Below are 22,658 nucleotides of genomic sequence, written 5' to 3' on the forward strand. Positions count from 1 at the left end.
CAAAACAATTTTTGTATTATACTGAAATTATATCCTGGCATGTCAGTTTCCAGTCTCCAAACTTTGAACTCCTTCAGTAGAGGGTAGTGGTGCTGAGTTCATCTATGTGTTTCCCATAGTTTACCCCTATGCACCAAACATAGTCATGAATTCATAAATTCTTGTAGAATAAACGAATGACTAAAAACTACCCATATTTGAGTACTTTTCTTACGTTATCAATGAAAAATACCAGTCATGTATTTTAATTTTTGGTTCATATGCTTATCAGAATATAACTAGCACCCTTATTCCAAAATTCCAGATGAGAGCTCTTATTGGCCTAGCTCCAGTGGAGAGCAAATCTCTGAAGAAGCTTACCCTGCTATGAATGACAGGAAAGTTACAGAATTGATCACAAACATTTACTTAACTCCCCTTTCTAGGTCTATATTTTCTAGATTAAAAATATAAGGACACAAAACTGGAAAATCAGTGTATCAGTTTTGATTTTAAGAAAGCGTACTTGCCCAGAAATATGCACTATCAGATTAAAGATCAGACACCAAAGTCTAAGCAACAGTTTTACTTTGAGGAGCTTGCCTTCATGGAAAATAAGTAGATAGCAGTTTCACTCTCACTAACTTGGAGGGATGGATGAAGCTTACAAGAAAGAGACTTGTGGAGATGAGTAGAAGATCCAACACTTGTGATTACTTTCGTTTTAAAACTGTCTGGACATCCAAGAATTTGTTAGACTATTCCAAGTTGAAAACGTGGCTATTCTACTTCCAGATATAACAGGGCTCTTCCCTGACTTGGTAGGTATCACCACCGGCCAGATACCCTGTAGTCCTAGCTCCACTCCCATTTCTGAAAGTCCCTGTATTATTTAACTGATAATATGAATATGTACCAATTAAAATATCTGAGAAGTTGATTCTAACACTCTCAAAATAGGAGGTGAGAAAAACTACCTAATTTGGGTGGGTTTGTAAAGTTTTGAAAGGTTTCTCATTGTTTAGAAATGGATAAACAAGAAAAGCAACAATATGGAGCCTGTGAAAGATTATGCATCACTTAAGGATAAGTCACAGACTTCAAGAGGAAAAGAGTGAACTTATATTTTGAAAATATTTGTGGGAAGGGTTTAAAAACAAGAAATTATAGGTAGTCTGGGTTCAATTCTTAAAAATTCCAAGTGAACATGAATCTGTGTTTATTTGAATGATAAAAGAAAGAGAGAGAGACTAGGATGAAAAGAACTGGCTGAGAGGCAGGAACAGAAAAGGAATACTAATGATATGATAAGGGATGGTTATAAGAAGATGAACCTGGTATTTGCAGAACATAAAGCTGCCTTAGAAGCATTAAAAAGCAAAATAATCACTACAGGAAAGTAAATTAATGATATGAAGAACTAGCTTGATAAATCCTACTAGAATGTCAGGGGAACGGACAAGATAAAAGTTATGAAGTAAAAAGTATGTCAGATAAAAGTAGGAAACTCTACATTGAATGAATAGCATTCCTTCAGAACAGATAATGACTAATAAAACAGGAGCAATAATAAAAAATATGATTCAGGAAAACTCCTTAGTTGGAAAAAAAACTCTGAATCTGTAGATTCAAAGAGCTCATTGTATTTTGACAAAGATTAACACAAACACCAACACCTAAATATATCCCTTTTTTTAAAAAGCTTATTTCTTTATTTTAAGAGAGAGAGAGAGCACAAGAGGGGGAGGGGGGCGCAGAGAGAGAGAGGAAACAGAATCCCAAGCAGGCTCCACGCTGCCAGCAGAGAGCCCAATGTGGGGCTTGAATTCACAAGCCGTGAGATCATAACCTGAGCTGAAACCAAGAGTCTGATGCTCAACCGACTGAGCCACCCAGGTGCCCCAATACCTGAATACATCCTGATAGAAGTTTTGAATTTCTAAGGTAAAAAGCTCTACAACATCTAGCTATCTTTGCATCTTACAACTTAACACAAAACTTGTCTTATAAAGAAAAAAAATCCAAACAGATCAGATCATTTGAAAAGCTTTCTAGAGCAAAGATTAATGAAGACACAACAGTATCTAGAAATGCTGAATAAAATGTATCAAGCATCCCTTGAAATGAATATCTGAATTTACAAGAATATAATAGAAACCCTCAGTGTACAGAAAGTGAAGTGGTAAATGAAAATCTTAGGTGTAAGGGGAAGCATACTTTGACTACCCTGAGGAGATTTTCATTCCTTGGCTAGCCAAAGGGCTTTCATTTTAAATGGCCTCACGGAGACAGAAGACAATTTATTAGATCCATGCATCTTAGGATTTCTTAGACCCCTATGTAAAGCCAGGATCCTCAAAGGATTGTAACCTCAGTGAAAGCATAGTTGAGAAAATAAAACCTCTCCACTGACACAGGGAAAAAATAAGGAAGCTTGTATTTCTTGGCCTAGATTCCTGGGGACATGGGAGGAATGTGTGTATGTGTGTGGGATGCCTCTCCTGAGAGTTTGTAATCAACTCCTTCTCCAGTAAATTTCACATTTTAATCTGTATTAATTATGTGGTTTAAGAATCACCAATAAAATAAAATAAAATTATTGTGACAGTCCCAGGCTAGTAACATCCACGGGATGCCAGGCAGAAGCTAATACAAAACATATTCCCAGGTCAAACCCTGCAGGTTTATCATAGATAAAGCCCAACTGAACTTTAAATTCACAATCCAGGGATGCCTGGGTGGCTCAGTCGGTTAAGTGTCCGACTTCGGCTTAGGTCGTGATCTCAAGGCTCATGAGTTCAAGCCCCTCATCGGGCTCTGTGCTGACAGCTCAGAGCCTGGAGCCTGCTTTGGATTCTGTCTCCGTCTCTTTCTGTCCCTCTCCAGCTCATGCTCTCTCTCTCTCTCTTTCTTTCAAAAATAAATGAACATTAAAAAAATTAAACATAAATTCACAATCCAAAATCAAAATAGATACACACACATCTACTATAAACAATATTCAGCAAATACAACAGGATTAGACCTTTCCAAGAATGTCAAGAGGTAGAATTGTCACAGACTACCATTTAAAATTAATAATCACACAAAAACATATATATGTAAGAGAAAAAAACCAGGCATCTCTAACAGAACCTCAAAACATATAAAACAAAATTGACCATTTAGAAGGAGAAATTGTAAATATATAAGATTTATGGATATTTATAAAGAGTGTTATACTAGTATAACTAGTATAATCACCTAGTAATGGGGGAATACACAGAAATGTATAGAACACTCAACTAAACATATTCAAAATATTTTAAAGAATTGACATATAGGCCATAGTCTCTGCCCACAAAGCAATTAAGTTTAATCAGTAAAAAAGACTAATGAAACAGATTAACAAACACACAAATATTATATTTAGGGATTACAAAAATTCAAATAACTCAGGTCAAGAATAAACTCATGAAGTTAAAATTCAGCTATCAATGAGAATTTGTGGGGTACAGCTAAAGTGGATTTAGAGACAAATTTTTAAATGCTTATGTTAGGAAAGGAGAAGGACATTAATGATGTAAGTACTCAAGTAAATAAGTAGAGAGAGCAAGGCAAGGTTAATCAAAGGAAGAAAAAGACTAAGGAAGACATGAGCAAAAACCAGTAGAATAGAAAATAAAAATCCATCAGAACCGAAGGTTAGTTCGTGGAAAAGACTTTTGAAAGAACTGATGAGAACTATACCTATTTAAGATTTAATCATAATTAAAATCTTTTTTCAAAACTTCACAAAATTAGGACTGGGCAGTTTTCCAATCAAGTTCTAGGAAATATTCAAAGAATGAAAATTTCAGTCTGGTACAAAATCTTTCAAAGAACTGAAAAAGAGGAGATACTCTTAAATTTATTTATTGAGTCAAGTAGAGCTTTACAAGTAAAGTATGGGAAAAGAAAATTAATTAGAAACATTGTCTCTGAAGTTAGGAACAGGAAACGGATGCTCATTGTCTGTTTCTGTACAATATTGAACTCTTAGTCATAACCTGCACAGTAAGTAAGGCAATAAAAAAATGGATGGAACAAAATTGTCATTATTCACAGATGATAGGTCTGCTTAGAGAATTCAAGAGAATCTACCAATGTTATTTTAGAATTAATAAGAGAGTTTGCCAGATACAGTAAGATCAATATATAAACATCAGTTATACATCAGTAATAAACAAATGGTAATTTTTAATACTTTTTGCTTTAATAAATTTTGCTTTTACAATAGCAACCCAAACTCTAAAGAACCTAGGACTAAATCTAATAAAACATAATAAGACTTTTAAGGAAAAAAATTATAAAATTTTACTGAGAGACATTTACCTAATCTTTAACAAGAAGATATGAATTCAGGGGCCCCTGGGTGGCTCAGTCGGTTAAACATCCGACACTTGATTTCAGCTCATGGTTCATGAGTTCAAGCTCCACATTGGGCTCTGTGCTGACATCGCAGAGCCTGCTTGAGATCCTCTCTCTCTCTCTTTCTCTCTCTCTCTCTCTCTCTCTCTTCCTCTGTCTATGCCCCTCCCCTGCTGGTTCTCTCTCTCTCTCTCTCTCTCTCTCTCTCTCTCTCTGTCTCAAAAATAAATAAACATAAAAAGATATGATTTCATATCCATTATATTAGTGACACATTTTGTTGAGGGTATGGGTCATCAAAGATACGGCGGCAAAATAAACTTGCACAACATATATTGAGCCACTTACTGTATTACTGTGTGGTAAAGTTGAAAATGTACACACCCTATCAACTAGGGATCCACTCCCAGCTCTATACTGTCTGATAGCAAGACAGAATATTTTAATTCAGAACTGAATGGAAAATCCTTAGCATATGACTGTGATAGATATAATATTACTCTAAGAAAAAGTCTCTGAACAATTAGGGAAGTAAAGTACATTTCTTGAAAGAGCATTTTAAAGATTACTTGGGTTGTTTATGGCTAGAAATTTAGCTTAAGTTTTTATTACCTCATCCTGTCAGCATCCAGCTTCTCTAATCAAACATGACTTGGATGGCCAAGAAAATCCACAGCATCCCTAAATAGAGAGCAAGTTGGGAGAGAAAGCATGTATATAACATGAGCTGTGAATTAGTACACTATATGGATTCATGGTATATCCATCTCTCTATGTACATATTAGTTAAATAAATTAATGTTTCTGTAATTTGATAACTTAAATATATGTCTCACAAAAAATTATTTAGTAACAGGTTAGTGAAAGTTAGTCAATTATACTGTTCACTTGTAACCAAGACTTGATAAAGAATTAACCAATAAAAAAAAGTATAAGAAAAAGAAAGAGGAATAAAATAGATAATACAATAGGAAATATAGTTTTTATCGCCTGTTTAATTTCCAAACACCCATTCATCTGTGATTTTGTGCAAGACCAAATGATATCTTAGAAAACAAAAGTAGGCCTAGTCCCATCCACTGAAATGTACAAATGCAATTGCAGTAAAGTTATTTTTTACACTCACTATAAATTTTAAGATTATAGTGAACTTGCTCTGAGTGAACTTGCTTGAATATGGTGAAGCAAATAAAGTATCCCTTGAGCAAAGTGAACACACTGCTCTACACATTAAAGGGATAGAATATGATATTTTTTAACAGATTTCTAGAATAGGGTTTGGCTGGTTAAAAAAAATACATTATATATATATATATATATATATATATATATATATATATATATATATATATCCAAAGAATGTATTGTAAGCCTTAGATAAAAACACTTTTGAATATGGATGCCCAAGTATTTTTCATTCTATTTCTATGTGTAAATATACTAATGAGCATATGGGATAGATACTTCTTGTGGGTATGTTATTTGATGTGTTATTTAATCTGTTTAACTTATTTATTCCTTTTGACCAAGCACGCAAATCATCAGAAGCATCTGGTAGGAAACCATTTTTTACAGAATAATTCTGTTTGCTTTGTTGCTATAAATTGCATTTTTATTAGGTATTTTGTGGCAACTAGAATGTTTTATATTTAGTTTACTGAAAATATTTGTAGTGCAGTGTATGTGTGTGGGTTATTCTTAAAAATAACCATTGTAGAGCTCTAAACGGGTGTGTTTGAAATAGGGGCGCCAGAACACAGACACTTAACTAGATTTACACTTTCCAGAGGTTTTGGAAGGGATTGTACTGTTCTGTTATTTGCTGATAGAACTTGGTGTTTTCATAGGTAATTAACCTCAGTTTCCATCCTGTTCTGTACTTTCTGATATATACCAAATAACTCTTAGACTAATGCTTTGATTAAGGTAAAGGAGGAAGATGAAAATAATTTAATTGCAGAGATCAGGAGGCCCATGAATTATAATCTAAAGTAAAAAGTTTTAAACTATTATTTCAAAAAAGATATTAAGAAACTTACCACTCTTTATAGTACCTGATACGTTCTCCTTCCCTCATAGGAGATTTTAGAGGAATAGCCCCCTCCCTTATTCCCTACATAGATAGCCATCAAAGTTTAAGCCCCAGGCCTCAAATCCCCACCATCACTGCTCTTTACTCCATCTGGCTGCCCTCTTCCTTAGCAAATGATCTTGCTTCTTGTTTTCCAGAACAAATAGGGTCTAGCAATTGTGACTAACTCTGTTTACCCCCTTTCCTTCAGACACATTGAAAAGCATCACCCTGGCAAACAGTTACCCTCATGTTTGGGCACCTGCTTACCTACACGCTTCACCCCTCACTGCTACAGGGCACTTATACCCTATGCTGCAGCTGTGCAAGTCAGTTGCCAATGCTGGGATAAACCATGATGCTTCCTCCATACCTTATTATTATTATTATTATTATTATTATTAACATTTATTTATTATTGAGAGACAGAGAGAGACAGAGCATGAATATGGGAGGGGCAGAGAGAGGAAGAGACACAGAATCCGAAGCAGGCCCCAGGCTCTGAGCTGCCAGCACAGAGCCCCACGCGCGGCTCGGACTCACAAACCGAGACATCATGACCCAAGCCAAAGTCGGACACCCAACCGACTGAGCACCCCTACTTCCTCCATACCTTTTACACAAGATCATCCCAGCCTAGAATGCCTTCTTCCTCAACTTTATCTGGTAGAGGAACTCTGTCCTTAAGACTTAACATAATACTGTGTCCTCTATGCCTTGTTTTTACCTACCAATTTCCTCTTTTGAGCTCTTATAATACCTTATGATTCCCTTAGTTGTAGTTTTGTCATATTGCATTCTAATGTTTCATCTCTCTCCCCGTTAGCTTTTCACCTCTTTAACAATGTAAATATATGTGTTCTCTGTAGTGTTCCCAAAGTCTCGCTCAATTTCTGGCACCACAAAAGAGTGCTCAATAAATGTTGTTGAAAAGATTGTTAAAACTGGCACCAAGGAAGTAAATGCCTGAAAGACACTAAGGTCTTTCAAAAGGGAGTTAACGAAGTTTTGAAATGAATGTTGTTTTTCCTACAGTAGAGTTTCAAATACATAACACAAGTCCAGTGATGGTATTGTAATAGTTACAGGCTGTGTATTTCAATACATATACCACTTCATATTGTTAGCACTATTGCTCTGAGAGTTAAAAGTTTTTGTTAGTTGTTTTAAGAATTAGAATGGTATTGATTTTGACACTAAACAAGTACTGATTTTATTTCTTTAGCATTTAATTGTAAGATGTCCTATTTGAATATGTGCTGTCAAAATATTGAGTTTCTGTATTAATGTTCTATTTCTATACATAATATTCTGAGACAATGTATATAGGTGACTTCGTGCTAATATGTTGTTTTCATGAGCGTTATTTAATCATTGTTTAATTAATTTTTTTTTTTTGAATACAAGCTTGCTCCTCTTCAGAAGTATCTGGTAGGCAACTACTTTTTAATAAGACAAATGTTACCTTTCCAACTTTTTCTTTGGTTGTTTGCAAGTTGTTATGCTCCTCATAAGTTATATTTTTATAAAGTATACAGAGTTAATACAATATTTTAGTTGATGGACGAAATGGTTTAGCTTTATATTGAGTTTGGTCTATAGAAATGATTTATATTGCACTTTTTATGTGATATTTTAGAAACAACAAATATAGCACTGGAAAGTAGTGGGAGTTGTACAGGGTAGCAGAAGAAAGATTAATACACACCACTTAAATTAGATAACCCAGATTAATGTTTTTTTTTTTAAATAAAATATACTGTTGTAAATTTTGAGCAAAATAGCTACTATTTGAATATTTACCCCAGAGAGTTTATATTGTTTTGTTCTATTTTCTGTTTGTTTCTCTTTTCTTTTTTCTGACATACATTAATAAAAGTTTAATAAAGCTGTGTTTTTATTGTAAAAGACGTGTTAGAGAGGGAGGTGACACTTATCTCATTACGATAAACTAGAGAAATAAACATCTGGAGTAATTGTAATCTGTAATAGTAATAGATTTCTAAACTCTTCTTTCAAAACATGAATGATAACCTCTTTTAAGCATTGGAAAATGGCATCCTATAACTAACAACATGCTCTTGTTATATAATAAGCAGTAATGTAGTATAGTTAACACAGAAACCAAAAGTGCCTAATAAATACATTTTCTAAATCTAATTAGTGAAACATTCTTATTCATTGTAAAATTATCTGCATATTATGGAATAAAGCTAAGCCATACTTGACTTTTTAATGAATTTTCCTAATGTTTAAAATGAACTTTGTAATCTAATTTTTAAATTATGTCCTGTGTATAAATATATTCAAAAATATTTTGAGGGTGATAAGAATTACATTTTTTGTACATTTGTGGAAACACATAAAAATTGTCACTTTTTTCTTCTTTCTTTATCTCATAAGTGTGGGTAAACATTCCTATTTGTGGGAATAGATTCCTGTGGTATGCTCATTTCTGCAGAATACAATGCAATCTCTAAATGATACAAATTGAAAAGAATATAAGTTTATTTGGAAAATATATATATAATTGAAATATATACTCCTAGGAAGAAACTGATTTAAATTTTGGTGTGCCCTTTTCATTTTTTGTAGTACATTATTGACTGTTACAGAACACAGTATACTTGCAGAAAAATTCTTCATTGAGATCTTTTCCTAAGGAGAGTTATTAATCACTGTAAGGTGCTTAGCTACCCATAATCGTGGAGCTAAGAAATACTAGGACCAATATTATAATTCAGATGTGCCAAGCTCCGAAACTTAGGGCTGTTTCAGGCTATCACAATGGTTTAAACTGTTAAATGTAGATACTGTGTACATATTAGAGCACAATAAGAAAACCAAAATATTTAGAACTTCCAGTTCTAAAGTCTGGAAGTCTGGATTGAATGTGCTGCAGTGTTTGAATGTGGCTGTCTCTCCCACCACTTATTTTGTTAATTAGCTGCCAACACCTTATGTCAGTGGGTATAAATTTTTTAAACAACCAGAGAAAAACATTTAGAAAGTGAAATTCACCACTGTCTAAAAATAATAAAAACCAAAGCAAATACATGTGGTTCTAGATTGCCTATTGTTTTTAGAGTTATTCATAACCCAGCATATTGTGAAATATTTTATTTCTGGTGTTTGTATTTATAAGATGTATATTTTGGTTAACTTATATTTTTACAGAGTTAACTATGTTCATCTTTGCATCTGAGTAGTGCACATATAAACTAGAGATTTTCTGTGTGTATATATACTTACGTGATTAAAAAATGTTTCGAAAAGAGTTTGCTTCATGGAAGTATTTAATGACATTATAATTAATGCTTATCCTTACTCTAAAAGGGAATCTCCTTATTTGTTGAAATAATTCACAAAATTTAATAACTTTGATTCATACCTATTCTGATAATTTTCATGTAAGACCTTTTTGAGAACTGTTACTTCCTTTCTGTAATGTTACTTATCAGTGAACTTGGAACATTGATGAGTACAGAGAACATTTCAAAGAATTTCCTGAATATCCTATTAGCAAATGAAATTAAGTAGTGCCTGAAATTTTTCGTCTAGCTCATTCACCAAGTAGGGAAAAGGAAGTTTTCTTGCAGTACATGCACCATCTTTGGCCAATAACGCCAGTCCTCCCATTGACCAGTTACTTTTTTCTTAACTCCAGATCCACTTAGCAGGAAGTGACAGGAGAAGCTGAAATAGGATGTTGAGAATTTTTTTTTTTCTTTCCCTGATTCTCTTGCTTGTCTCCAAATTATCTATACTCATGCAGGCATCTGGAGAGTTTATACTGCAACTTGATGTGCAAGTTCTAAAAATAGAAGATAACCAAAAACATTTTTCAAAGGAAATCAGATGTATATTTTGGGAATCACAAATTGTTGTTTCTTAAAAGCCACAGTTGCATTTATCAGGAAATTATGTTTTTAATTTATCATAGCTGTCATCTCTAAAGCAATGCCATTGCAAATATGTCTGCTCCATGCAAAAGAATACATACATTAAATAAACACAATCTTACTTATAAAACCACTCTTCTTCAGTTGTAACTAGTACATTAACTTTTAGAAGTAGGATGGCCTGAACCATCCTAAACTCAAAATGTAAGACTTATCCACCCCCAAATCCACCCCCGGGAAGAATGAGATCATATCTGCATAATGAGGTACAATTATTTGATTCATTGTTTTGGTGGAGGAGATTTTCATACAATGGGGGAGAGTCTAATTTTAAAAATTATTTTTCTCAAATTTTCTAAAATAGGTATTTTGAGAGTATTTTACAGCAAAATACAGTGACAGTTTATATAAAGTAGTAAAATAATGTCTTCAGAAATGAACACTTTAGTGTCACTTAAAAACTAACGTCTGCTCTTGGTGCTTGTCATCACCATTTTGAAATCTCAAAACCTTTAGAATGCCAACAGCCTTTTTGGTTAGTAACCGTGTTTTGGCAAAGTTCTTTTACAAAAGTGAAGGAGGAAATAATAACATATATCTTAAAATGCCTCACTTTAATACCACTACATCATTAGAGACCTCATTAAAGAATTTATGAGCCTCTCACTTCCAATGTTTGGTCTTTTCTTCTTCTTCTTATCATCATCATCATCATCATCATCATCATCATCATCACTCTTAGTATTTCTGAAATAAATGCCAGAGTGCCACTCTAAGTTCATTTTGCCTAGCCTTTCACTATTTCAACACTATTTAAATTCTATTGTCTTCTTCATTTTTAGATTTAGATATCCGAGGAATACTCGGAACTTCCAAACAAAAAGAAATACTAAAATAAATACCTCTTGAATCACCAGGTTTTGCTCTCAGACCTAACTGTAAGAACAAGAATACATTTTGTTAATGCCATCTTATCTCTGGAATCCTTTTCCTATTTGTTTTTAAATGCCTGAAGTCATTTTGTAAACAGAAGTCATTATGAAAACTTCGTGGAAAGAAAATGAAAAAGAGGAAAACTTCTAAATGATTTGTCATTTAACAAATCTAAAACTTCAAACCACAGCTTGATAATGTGGCTGTTATTGATCACTAGATAAACATCTGGTTTTGAACGCTTTACTTTAGTGTACATTTTAGATTAGGCATTCAGGCATGTAGTTTTGTTCTAAATTTAGAATGAGATTTTTTTTAAGCTGTTTGAGTGTTTTGTTTTTGGTGTTTTGTTCTGTTTTTGTCTTTGGTGGCCATCCTTTATATGTAGCCTGTGTTCTTCCCTTTTCTCTCTGCCTTCAGCAGAGAAAACACAAATCCAATAACATAAATCTTTATAAACCTGAAAACAGCCCTCCATCAAAGTCAGTTATTTTTGAAACTCCACAAATCAATGAGTTCACATTCATCAGATAGCTTCAACTTGTTACTTTTCACGGCTTTGTTAATATCACTGATGGCTTACTAGCAATCAGTATTTTGATCTACATTGATTTATAACTTTTTTATGTTACTTTCAGGTATGTTTTCAGGAACAGTATTTTTATTATTAGATTTGAAATTATCAGAGTGATCTCCATATAAAATAGTATTAGAGATTCTCAGAAATTTAAGAAAATATTTGCTTCTTATTTACAGAAACTAAATAGCTCTGTAGTTTATTATGGTTATGAATACATATTTCATGGCAACAAAAGTTGACATAAGTCTGTATTTTTAAAGTATATTTACATGTAATATAAATATTCTTACAAGACAAAATTTGTTTGTTTTTTTAATCTATTTTCAGTGAAAGAGTTTCTAGCCAAAGCCAAAGAAGACTTTCTTAAAAAATGGGAAAATCCTACTCCGGTAAGGAATATTTAAAATTTTCTATGATTTAAAAGTCCTATGTAAAATCATGATTCTTACCCAAGTAATTTACTAGTTTAGAAACTTTAAAGTAGCATTAAACTTTCAAGTTGCATTTTAAAAAGTGAGCTTAACATGGGAGTTTTGCCATAATATTATCATAACATTATGTTTTGATTTGCTAACTAATAATTTTATATATACCTAAATTGGAGGAGGAACTAATTTCCATTATAATATCTAATTACAAATTTTAATACTAATTACAAGCTGCTACAAACTCTTGATATTTGTTAATATTATAGTAATTTTGATTTGTGCCTTTGATAGCATATTTGTTATCTTTATTAATTACCACAAACGGATACTATTGTGCAGTTTCAAATCCTTAATCACAAATTCTTGGCTATTGGCAACATACCAAATACACAGAGATCCTTCTTCATAAACATTGGATGAGGTAAATTCTACATAAATACTTTTAGATTGTAGCTGAGATCTAAAAACTGTGTATAAAAAGAGCCATTTATATTTGCCAAAAAATCTTTTTGAAGTTATAAGTAATTAATGAACTTTAATAACAGATTAAATTTTGAATACCTATTTTCCAACCACAAAAATCTTTATTTCAGATGTCTTTCTCACTAAAAAATATTTAATTCTGAATATTATGTTTTAGGAAGATACCATCATTAAGAGTAAGAGCATGGATCTGTAATTTAAAACATAGTCACTCTAGTGATCACAAAAAGTTAGGCATTATCTAACGTGGAATATTTAAGAGAGGTGAGGAAAATGGCACATTTGTATGAAAAGCATTAATAACTAGCAAAAAGGGATGTTCTGTTTTTTGTCTATTACTTAAGTCAGTTTCCATTACTTAGTTGGGGACTATATTAAATGTTTCAATCTGTCTTGCTAAAACCAAAAAATGAAGCATTAATCCATAAAACTGAATAATTCAATCAGAATTACAAGGTTTTTTTTTTTTCTTTCCACACTGATATAGAATCTCATAGCAATTTAAAATCATTAGCATTTTGAAATTAAAATTTGATGGAAACAAGTTTTATAAGTAAAAACTTAGAGCTGCTTGCTCTCTCTGTAATGATTCAGCAAGAAACTCTGCTATGTCTCCAAAGGCAAGCTTTGATTTGCAATAGAGATTAAATCCAACTATAGTGAACTGCAGTAACTATCCAGATTCCTTGCTTATATAAGAATCATATTACATCACATTTTTCTCAAGCTAAATACTGTACAGACTGTGTACAGTGCACACATATTTTTTTCCAGGATTTTCATGGAGATCTTTATAATGAAAACCTATTAAACAAATGGGTCAGCAATTACTACTTGTGGCTATTTAGCACATAATTTCTTCCTAGTAATTTTCATTTTGTTGTGGCAGCAACAAATTCAATAGATTGATGCCTCCAATTCTTTTCTTCTATGCTATAGTCAAAGCCAAACAAAGATGTTTGCTCATAACAAAGCATCTATTGAAGGAGAAAAAGAGACTGATTATTGTTCTGGGACTCTGACTTTTGGTTATCTTGTGGGAATAAGGAACTCTTCTTTCCTTATTATTATATTTTAGGTAATACTGGGTTATTATAACATCAGAGAGAGAGAGAGCCATTAGGATCTTTCATGCTATTATTATCTAGTCCTATAAGCTTGTACAAAGATATAAATGAAGTAAAGTAGTGCTTTCTTCAGAGGTAACTCCAGAGAAAGGACTCTGATCCCTCAGTTTATCTGTTCATTAGAATTATTTGTGAGTACACTGAGACCGTTTGGCGTCTACGATTGCCTTTGTCAGTATACTTCTGATCAGTTTGTAATTATTAAAATACGGAACTAATACTAAAAGTCTAATACTAGGAATTCATATTGGAATTCATTATCATCCTTAGTACTAATTTCAGCTTAGGCTCTTATTTCCTCCCTAATATTATGTAATGCTTTATTTTACAATATAATCTCTTTTCAAATATTAAGATTCTTTTTTTATTCAAAGGGAAAAATAGAACCAATAACCTGGGATCTCAGTAGTCTCTTTGTATTGTTTTTAAATGGATAGTTTTAAATTAAATTATCTCTTCTGATTATATATAACTAAATCTGTGATAGTCACCATAGTCTTATGAGAATTTCTAATTTTAAAGTTTCTTTTATTTTTCATGTATTTGTAGAATAATGCCGGGCTGGAGGATTTTGAAAGGAAAAAAACCCTTGGAACAGGTTCATTTGGAAGAGTCATGTTGGTGAAACATAAAGTCACTGAACAGTATTATGCCATGAAGATCTTAGATAAGCAGAAGGTTAGTGCATTTGTTATTATTTACCTGACAGGTAAACTTCAGTTTTATCAGCTAGATTATTAAACAGATGCAATATACCGACTTTCCATTGATATCTTCAGATAATTTTATTGTTGCAGTTAATTTTCATTATTATTTCTTGTCTGTAAGATACATAGTTAATAGTTAAGTATATGGGGATACATTATTATTTCAATAATTACATATATAATAGGTATGTGTATGTTTACTAACAAAATCTTGAATTCAACATGTAAAGAACAGGTATCTCTACTACCTTTTGCCTTATGGAAAATGCAGGGATCAGGTGTATTTGACCTTTAGAGTGAGGAAACAGAAATTTAGTGATTTTATTTTGTGACTTATTTTAATCAACAGTAGAAGCACTTTAGTATGATTGAGTTTGTTTAATTTAAAATGTCAGTTAAAGCAGAGAAAAAGTTGGAATCCTAATACTATAAAAAATATCAAATGATTGGGGCACCTGGGTGGCTCAGTCAGTTGAGCATCCGACTTTGGCTCAGGTCATGATCTTGCGGTCTGTGAGTTCGAGCCCTGCATCAGGCTCTGTGCTGACAGCTCAGAGCCTAGACCCTGCCTCAGATTCTGTGTCTCCCTCTCTCTCTCTGCCCCTCCCCCTCTCGTACTCTGTCTCTCTCTCTCTCTCTGTCAAAAATATATAAGCATTAAAAAAATAAAAAAAATCAAATGATTATGTTGTATGCCTGAAACTAATATAATGTTAGATGTCAATTAAATCATTTTGAAAAATCAATTTTTAAGTATTTATCACATATTGGTGTGTCTAATGAATCAGGAGGTCTGAAGATAGTTATGCTTTAAATATTAAGCTTTTATTTTCCTGATAATCACTTAGGATGAAGGGAACATAAAAGATGAATGGCAAATCTTAATAGATTATCTTATAGATATTATGTTCCCAAGAATAACACTTTGGCTTACTGGGATGTAGGAAAATGTGGAGGAAATAGTACTGAGCTAGTAGTCAGGGTTATAGGTAGTGGCTAGACTGATGCTGTCTAATAAAAATATAATGTGAGCCACATAAAGGATTTTATTTTTTTAGTAGTAGCCACATTTAAAAAGTAAAAAGAAGTAGTTGAAATTGATTTTAATAGATTTTATTTAACTCACTGTATCCAAAATATTATTATTGTACATGTAATTAATATAAACATTGAAATATTTTACTCTCTTCATACCAAGTCTTCAAAAGCTGATGTATATTTTATACTTACAGTACATCTCCATTCAGATAAGCCACATTTCAAGTGTTAAATTTCTTGCAGCTACCATGTTGGACAGCACAGCATTAGACTGGTCTGAAGTTCCAGTCCAAACTCTGATTTAAAACAAAAAAACAGGGGCGCCTGGGTGGCCAGTTGGTTGAGCGTCCGACTTCAGCCAGGTCACTATCTTGCGGTCCGTGAGTTCGAGCCCCGCGTCAGGCTCTGGGCTGATGGCTCAGAGCCTGGAGCCTGTTTCCGATTCTGTGTCTCCCTCTCTCTCTGCCCCTCCCCCGTTCATGCTCTGTCTCTCTCTGTCCCAAAAATAAATAAACGTTGAAAAAAAATAAATAAATAAAATAAAATAAAACAAAAAACAAATCTAGCCTCTAACATGAAAAGGAGTAATGACTTAAGTCTTTCTAAAATTAAATACACATGTACATGTTTACAAATACATTTAATTGTGCATCTTTGTCTACTGCCCTGTATCATGTAACTTTGGTAACCATGCTTCCTGAAAAAATAGTTTAATCACTTCCTGTTAATTCTTTAACTTACAACAATTTAGCTGTTTCCTTGTTTTATCTCCTACCTTTCGCTACTCCACTGAAACGACTTTACTGAGGGTCACCAATCCAGTGGCCTAATCAACAAGACCAGGGGGCTCTTTTTGCTCATCTTATATGACGTGTTTTGTTTGTTTGTTTGTTTTTTAACTTACATCCAAGTTAGTTCATATATAGTGCAACAATGATTTCAGGAGTAGATTCCTTAATGCCCCTTACCCATTTAGCCCATCCCCACTCCCACAACTTCTCTAGCAACCCTCTGATTGTTCTCCATATTTAAGAGTCTCTTTTGTTTTTGTCCCCCTCCCTGTTTTTATATTATTTTTGCTTCCCTTCCCTTATGTTCATCTGTTCTGTGTCTTAAAGTCCTCATATGAGTGAAGTCATACAAAATTTGTCTTTCACTGACTAATTTCACTTAGCATAATACCCTCTAGTTCCATCCACACAGTTGCAAATGGCAAGATTTCATTCTTTTTGATTGCCGAGTAATACTCCATTATATATATATATATATATATATATATATATATATATATATGTATATATATACATATATATATACACACACACACACACACACACCACATCTTTATCCATTCATCTATCGATCCACCAATGGACATTTGGGCTCTTTCCATACTTCGGCTGTTATTGATAGTGCTGCTATAAACATCAGGGTGCATGTGTTCCGATGAAACAGCACACCTGTATCCTTTGTATAAATACCTAGTAGTGCAATTGCTAGGCTGTAGGGTAGTTCTATTTTTAATTTTTTGAGGAACCTCCATACTGTTTTCCAGAGTGGCTGTACCAGTTTGCATTCCAACCAGCAGTGCAAAATAGATCCTCTTTCTCCACACCATTGCCAACATCTGTTGTTGCCTGAGTTGTTAATGTTAGCCATTCTGACAGGTGTGAGGTGGTATCTCATTGTGGTTTTGATTTGTATTTCCCTGATGATGGCTGATGTTGAGCATTTTTTCATGTGTCGGTTGGCCATATGGATGTCTTCTTTGGAGAAGTGTCTATTCACATCTTTTGCCCATTTTCTTCACTGGATTATTTGTTTTTTGGGTGTTGAGTTTGACAAGTTCTTTATAGATTTTGGATACTAACCCTTTATCTGATACGTCATTTGCAAATATCTTCTCTGATTCTGCCAGTTGCCTTTTAGTTTTGCTGATTGTTTCCTTCGCCGTGCAGGAGCTTTTTATTTTAATGAGGTCCCAATAGTTGATTTTTGCTTTTGTTTCCCTTGCCACCAGAGACATGTTGAATTAAGAAGTTGCTGCCACGGTCAAAGAGGTTTTTGCCTGCTTTCTCCGCGAGGATTTTGATGGCTTCTTTTCTTACATTTAGGTCTTTCATCCATTTTGAGTTTTATTTTTGTGTATCGTGTAAGAAAGTGGTCCAGGTTCATTTTTCTGCATGTTGCTGTCCAGTTTTCCCAGCACAGGACTTGTTTTAGAACCCTTGTCCCTTGCCTTCTGTGACCCCTTGTTCTTTAAATTATGCTCCTGCCTTTTTGGGCTCTTCTTTAATGTGCCTTTTCCTATTATTTTATCCTTCTGTCTACTCTTTAAAGATTGTTACACTCGATCTCTGAACTATCCCCTCTTCTTATTTTCATGTTCTGCACCCTCCCTCTGAACTCTTATCCAAGCTTTGACTCATCCTTGAACTCTCCACCCCTAATTTGTACAGTCTGAGCATGGAGCTCTTAGAAACCAGCTAGTTCATGTTCTGTTTTCTAGATGAGGTCATTGGGCCTCAGAGCAGGTGATTTGTACACTCATGTTGGTAGCACAACAACAAAATGCTTCAAATTTTTTATTTGAATCAAATATTTTTTATTAAACCTGTCGTTAAAATGTTAGTGTCTGGATAGCCCCTAATATTTTGTTATCTTTCTTAAGGAATTAATAGAATATGCTTTAGTCATAATGTATTACAAGGATTACATAATGTGCCATTTTTGTGTTTAAAGTATTTAGGGAATACGTTTTTAATAACTTTTTTTTTTTTTTGGCAAGATGGTGACTTGTTAAGTAAATTACTGAGAAAGTTACCTCATGGTTAAATCATAGCAGAAGAATAGCTGCCACTCTAAGTTATTTCTGCTATGGCAGTGTTCTAGATTTATTCATAATTAAGACAAAGATTTTATACTCTGAATGTTTTCAAGTTTATTTATTTGAATTTGACAAAGATGAGTAATAAAATAATACTCTATAGTCACTTTTTCTGTTAATGATGTCACAAATCTTTCAGTTTTGGCTGTTCTATCTTAAGGGTTGAGGGGAAGGAAATCAGTGCAGGAATTAAGGAAAATCATATTTCTTCATTCTATACATTGTGTCAAGCATTGCTAGGTACTTTATATTTACTGTATCAATGAATCTCCACAGCTTTGTGTGATATTAATCTCCCTTTTAAGCCAGTGACCCTTCTATTTAAGTAAATTTTCCAAAATCAAACAGGCTAGTAAGATAAACCAAGAATTTGATTAGGGTTGTCTGATCTTTGTGCCTATACTCCTTGTTTATTTTTCCTTTAAAATGTATTTGTTATCCCTAAAGTACCACTACCTAGTTTGGTCCCTTATTAACATTACCTGGGCTATCACAATAACACCTTAATTTCCTCAACCCCAGGCTTTTCACCGTCTATTAATTCACCTTCCTCACTGCCAGAAAAGTTTTCCTACCATATCATATAACTTTTAAAAAAAAATGTAATGTTTATTTATTTTGAGGGAGAGAGAGACAGAGTGCGAGCCAGGGGAGGGGCAAAGAGAGAGGGAGACACAGAATCCAAGACAGGCTCCAGGCTCCGAGCTGTCAGGGCTCAGAGCTTGGTGTGGGGCTCGAACCCGTGAACCGCAAGATCATGACTTGAGCTGAAGCTGGATGCCTAACCGACTGAGCCACCCCGGTGCCCCACCGTATCATATAATTTTATTTACTCAATCAAAAATCTTCCTAATATTTATTAAATAAAAATAGAACCCTGCAGTCTACTTCCAACCCTTCATAACTTTCTTCCATATTCTACCATAGTCTTATTTCACACTCTTCCCCTATATGTCCTCTATTCGCTACTTCTCTCATTGAAACTTGACCCTCAGAAGTATACAGTGCCATGCTGGGTGGGACAGGGGAGCATGTGATGACAGATACCCCATCTTCCTTATTAATAACTCCTCAAGTATTTGGTGAAAAAAATAAATCAGCTGATAAGTAATCATTTATAAATGCTTTTAAATATACATATTTAAGCCAACAGAAATATTAAGAATATAAATTTTATATGTATTTTCAAAGTAGAACATGGACTAAACCCCGAGGGTTACTTATTAATTTTTCTCTGCCATTTAGTGATATTTCACTACCAAATCTTGAGAAGCACTGTCCTAAGCTATTGTCAAATGAAACTAGCACTTGCACTTACCTTTGTGTATTTACCCCTTCAGGTAATGGTTCTGGATATTAACCCTGTGCTGTTTCCTCTATCTTTTCCTAACCTTTGTCATCTATTCATCTATAAGGCCCTGCTGAACTCCTACCCTTTTTAATAGGCTATAATAGCAATTGGCATCTTTTGAGCTTTCACTTTGTGCCAGGCACCATGTTAATCACTTCACATGCATTCACAGAGCCACTTTTAAAGTAGGTATTATTATCCGTGTTTTATAGATGAATAATCTGGAACTTAAAAAGATGATGTACTAGGCCTAACATAAACATTTTCTTGTCTAAATACTTACAACCCATAACTCTCATTTGGCAATTATTCACCTATTAATATTCACATATTCATACACCATACTTGCAAATAGATTTTATGCAGCATTAAGGCAGACATTTTCTTGTCTTTATCTTGATTGCATTATTAGGCTTCATATGTCGTAATACACACACTTAAAAGTAAATTAGATTTTAATTAGTTAATTTTTTAAATTAACTTAAAAATTAACTAAGCACTTATGCTTTGCCACTTCATATATCATGGATTCATTTCTATTTTTAATTGTTATGCCCTACATACACATGGTTGGCTTAGGGCTATAATGCAGAAAGCCTCTCTACTGCAATTTTTATTGCTTATTTCAAAGGAAGTGCATTGTCAATACCTAACTAAAAATCTGCTAGATCATAATATACAAAAGTAAACAAGGTGATAAATCTAGACAATGGATGTACCTTCTGCTATTCAATGCTCAAAAGAAATGAGCTATCAAGCCATGAAAAGACATGAAGAACTTTAAATGCATATTATTAAGTGAAAGAAGCCAATCTGAAAAGGCTGTATACTGTATGATTCCAACTATATGACATTTTGGAAAAGACAAAACTATGGAGACAGTAAAAAGATCAGTGATTGCCTGGGATTGGTAGGGAGAAAGGGATGAATAAGTAGAACACAGAAATTTTAGGGCAGTACAAGTAAACCCTAGTGTAAACTATGGACACTGGGTGATAAAGATGCCAGTGTAAAAAAAAAAATAATGTGTCAATGTAGGTTCATCACTTGTAACAAATATACCGCACACCTGTGTGAAGGGGGCAGGGTTGGGAAGATGTTGCTAGTGGGGGAAGCTATGCGTGTGTGGGGATAGGAGGAATATGGAAAATCTCTGTATCTTCTGCCCAGTTCTACCGTGAACCTGAAACTGCTTTAAAAAAAAAAAAGCCTATTTTTTAAAAGTAAATACAAAGCAATAGTAATTCTCGAGCCAATGTTACATAATTTTTTATGATAAGTATGGACTAATTAGTTCTGTAACTAGTTAGAATTTAGACAGCAGTGGTCCAACCACTTCATATTACATCAAAAACAAACAAAACAAAACAAACCTGAGATCCTAAGAGCTGAAATAACATCTCCAAAAGCCACAAAAATGCTGGATGAGAAGGCCTAGATTAGAATATAGATCTTTTGACTCTCAGTCAAGTATTCTTTGCTCACTACTATTTTTATACTATAATTGTATATACTAATAACTGGATGGTAACTTTACTTTGCCTATGTTCAACTTCTTGAATTCGGTGACTGCCCCACACTGACGGTAAGCTTCTAGCAAGAAAGACTGCCAGCTGCTAATGACTTATACATACACCAGACACATATTTATATCTCCCTAAGGTCACCTTTTCTTAAATTAAAAATAGAATCACATGTGGGATAGAAGCACAGTCTTTGTGAAGTCAAAATAAGTCACTTTCCCCTGCTGCTATGTATTTGATTGAGTAGACAATCCAGAAGAAGCTTGATTAATCCTAAATAACCTATTTGCTATAAAGATATAGTTGGTCTTTTGCCCATATTTTGTGTGTCCTCTCCTGTGGCTGCACAAATTGATTTTTTAGAATTTAATCTTCTATTTATTCAGGTATTAGGAAATGAACAGATTGTTCATTTTTACCCAGTTTGAATTGAAAGTGTTTTTCAATTATTGGCTTTTCTTCAATTCTTAATTTCCTTGCTGATCTTCTGAAGATTGAAAATCAATACCTACCTATTGCAGTGATTTGTGACTGTAACTAATTAGGAGCTGAGTATTTTCACATACTAATTTCTTTTCAGTTATGTATTATTTCTTTTAAGTACTTCTTAGCTCTTGCTTCTTGACTGAAAATCATAGTTGCCCTTCTTAAGACCAAATTTTAAATCCTCTGCTAGGTGTTTCATTTGAATCTGATAAAAACCTGGTTATTGGTTATTATCATACCCTTATCCAACTTAGTGATTTTGCTTATCCAAGCTCGTTATATGGTAAGCATTTTATGTTTTATTCTTTTAAAATTATAGTAAATTTTAAATTCTGTTCAAGTACATTAAATATATTTATCTCTCAATTACAGGTTGTTAAACTGAAGCAAATAGAGCATACTTTGAATGAGAAAAGAATATTACAGGCGGTGAATTTTCCTTTTCTTGTTCGACTGGAGTATTCTTTTAAGGTAGATTTTACAATATTCAAATAAAATAATTTTACCCTCACATATTTTTTAAAATATGAAACTGTGATAGGATTCTAAGCCATATGACAAACGTGGAAAATATGAATAAATAAAAAAGTAATATATTTAGATTTGATGTTTATAAACTTATGTTCATATTTGAAAAGGTTTTGGCTTTCCCTAGGGAAAATTTTAAAGGTAATGTGTAATTTTTCATGAGATGCTATTATAAATTCAAATATTTCCATTTATCAAAATCCATAGTAATATCTTATTAAGCAGTTCTTACAATCTTGCAAATGA

The 22,658-nt window shown here is 33.3% G+C and overlaps 1 protein-coding gene across 7 annotated transcripts in view; it reads left to right on the plus strand.

The window, feature by feature from the left end:
- Positions 1–22,658, plus strand: part of PRKACB (protein kinase cAMP-activated catalytic subunit beta) — a 125,760-nt gene that overhangs the window by 75,033 nt on the left and 28,069 nt on the right. For 4 of the 7 annotated variants that reach the window (XM_023258854.2, XM_003990255.6, XM_011284902.4 and 1 more), the window contains exons 2-4: positions 12,182–12,243; positions 14,442–14,570; positions 22,257–22,355. In XM_023258854.2, the coding sequence (XP_023114622.1) occupies positions 12,182–12,243; positions 14,442–14,570; positions 22,257–22,355 (290 nt within the window). Of the gene's footprint in view, positions 1–5,898; positions 5,923–7,846; positions 7,871–12,181; positions 12,244–14,441; positions 14,571–22,256; positions 22,356–22,658 lie in introns of all 7 variants that reach the window. The other 3 variants (XM_011284900.4, XM_011284901.4, XM_019837312.3) reach the window with 2 other exon arrangements.

Source organism: Felis catus, chromosome C1, assembly GCF_018350175.1.
Source record: "Felis catus isolate Fca126 chromosome C1, F.catus_Fca126_mat1.0, whole genome shotgun sequence".
In the NCBI taxonomy this organism is placed as follows: domain Eukaryota; kingdom Metazoa; phylum Chordata; class Mammalia; order Carnivora; family Felidae; genus Felis; species Felis catus.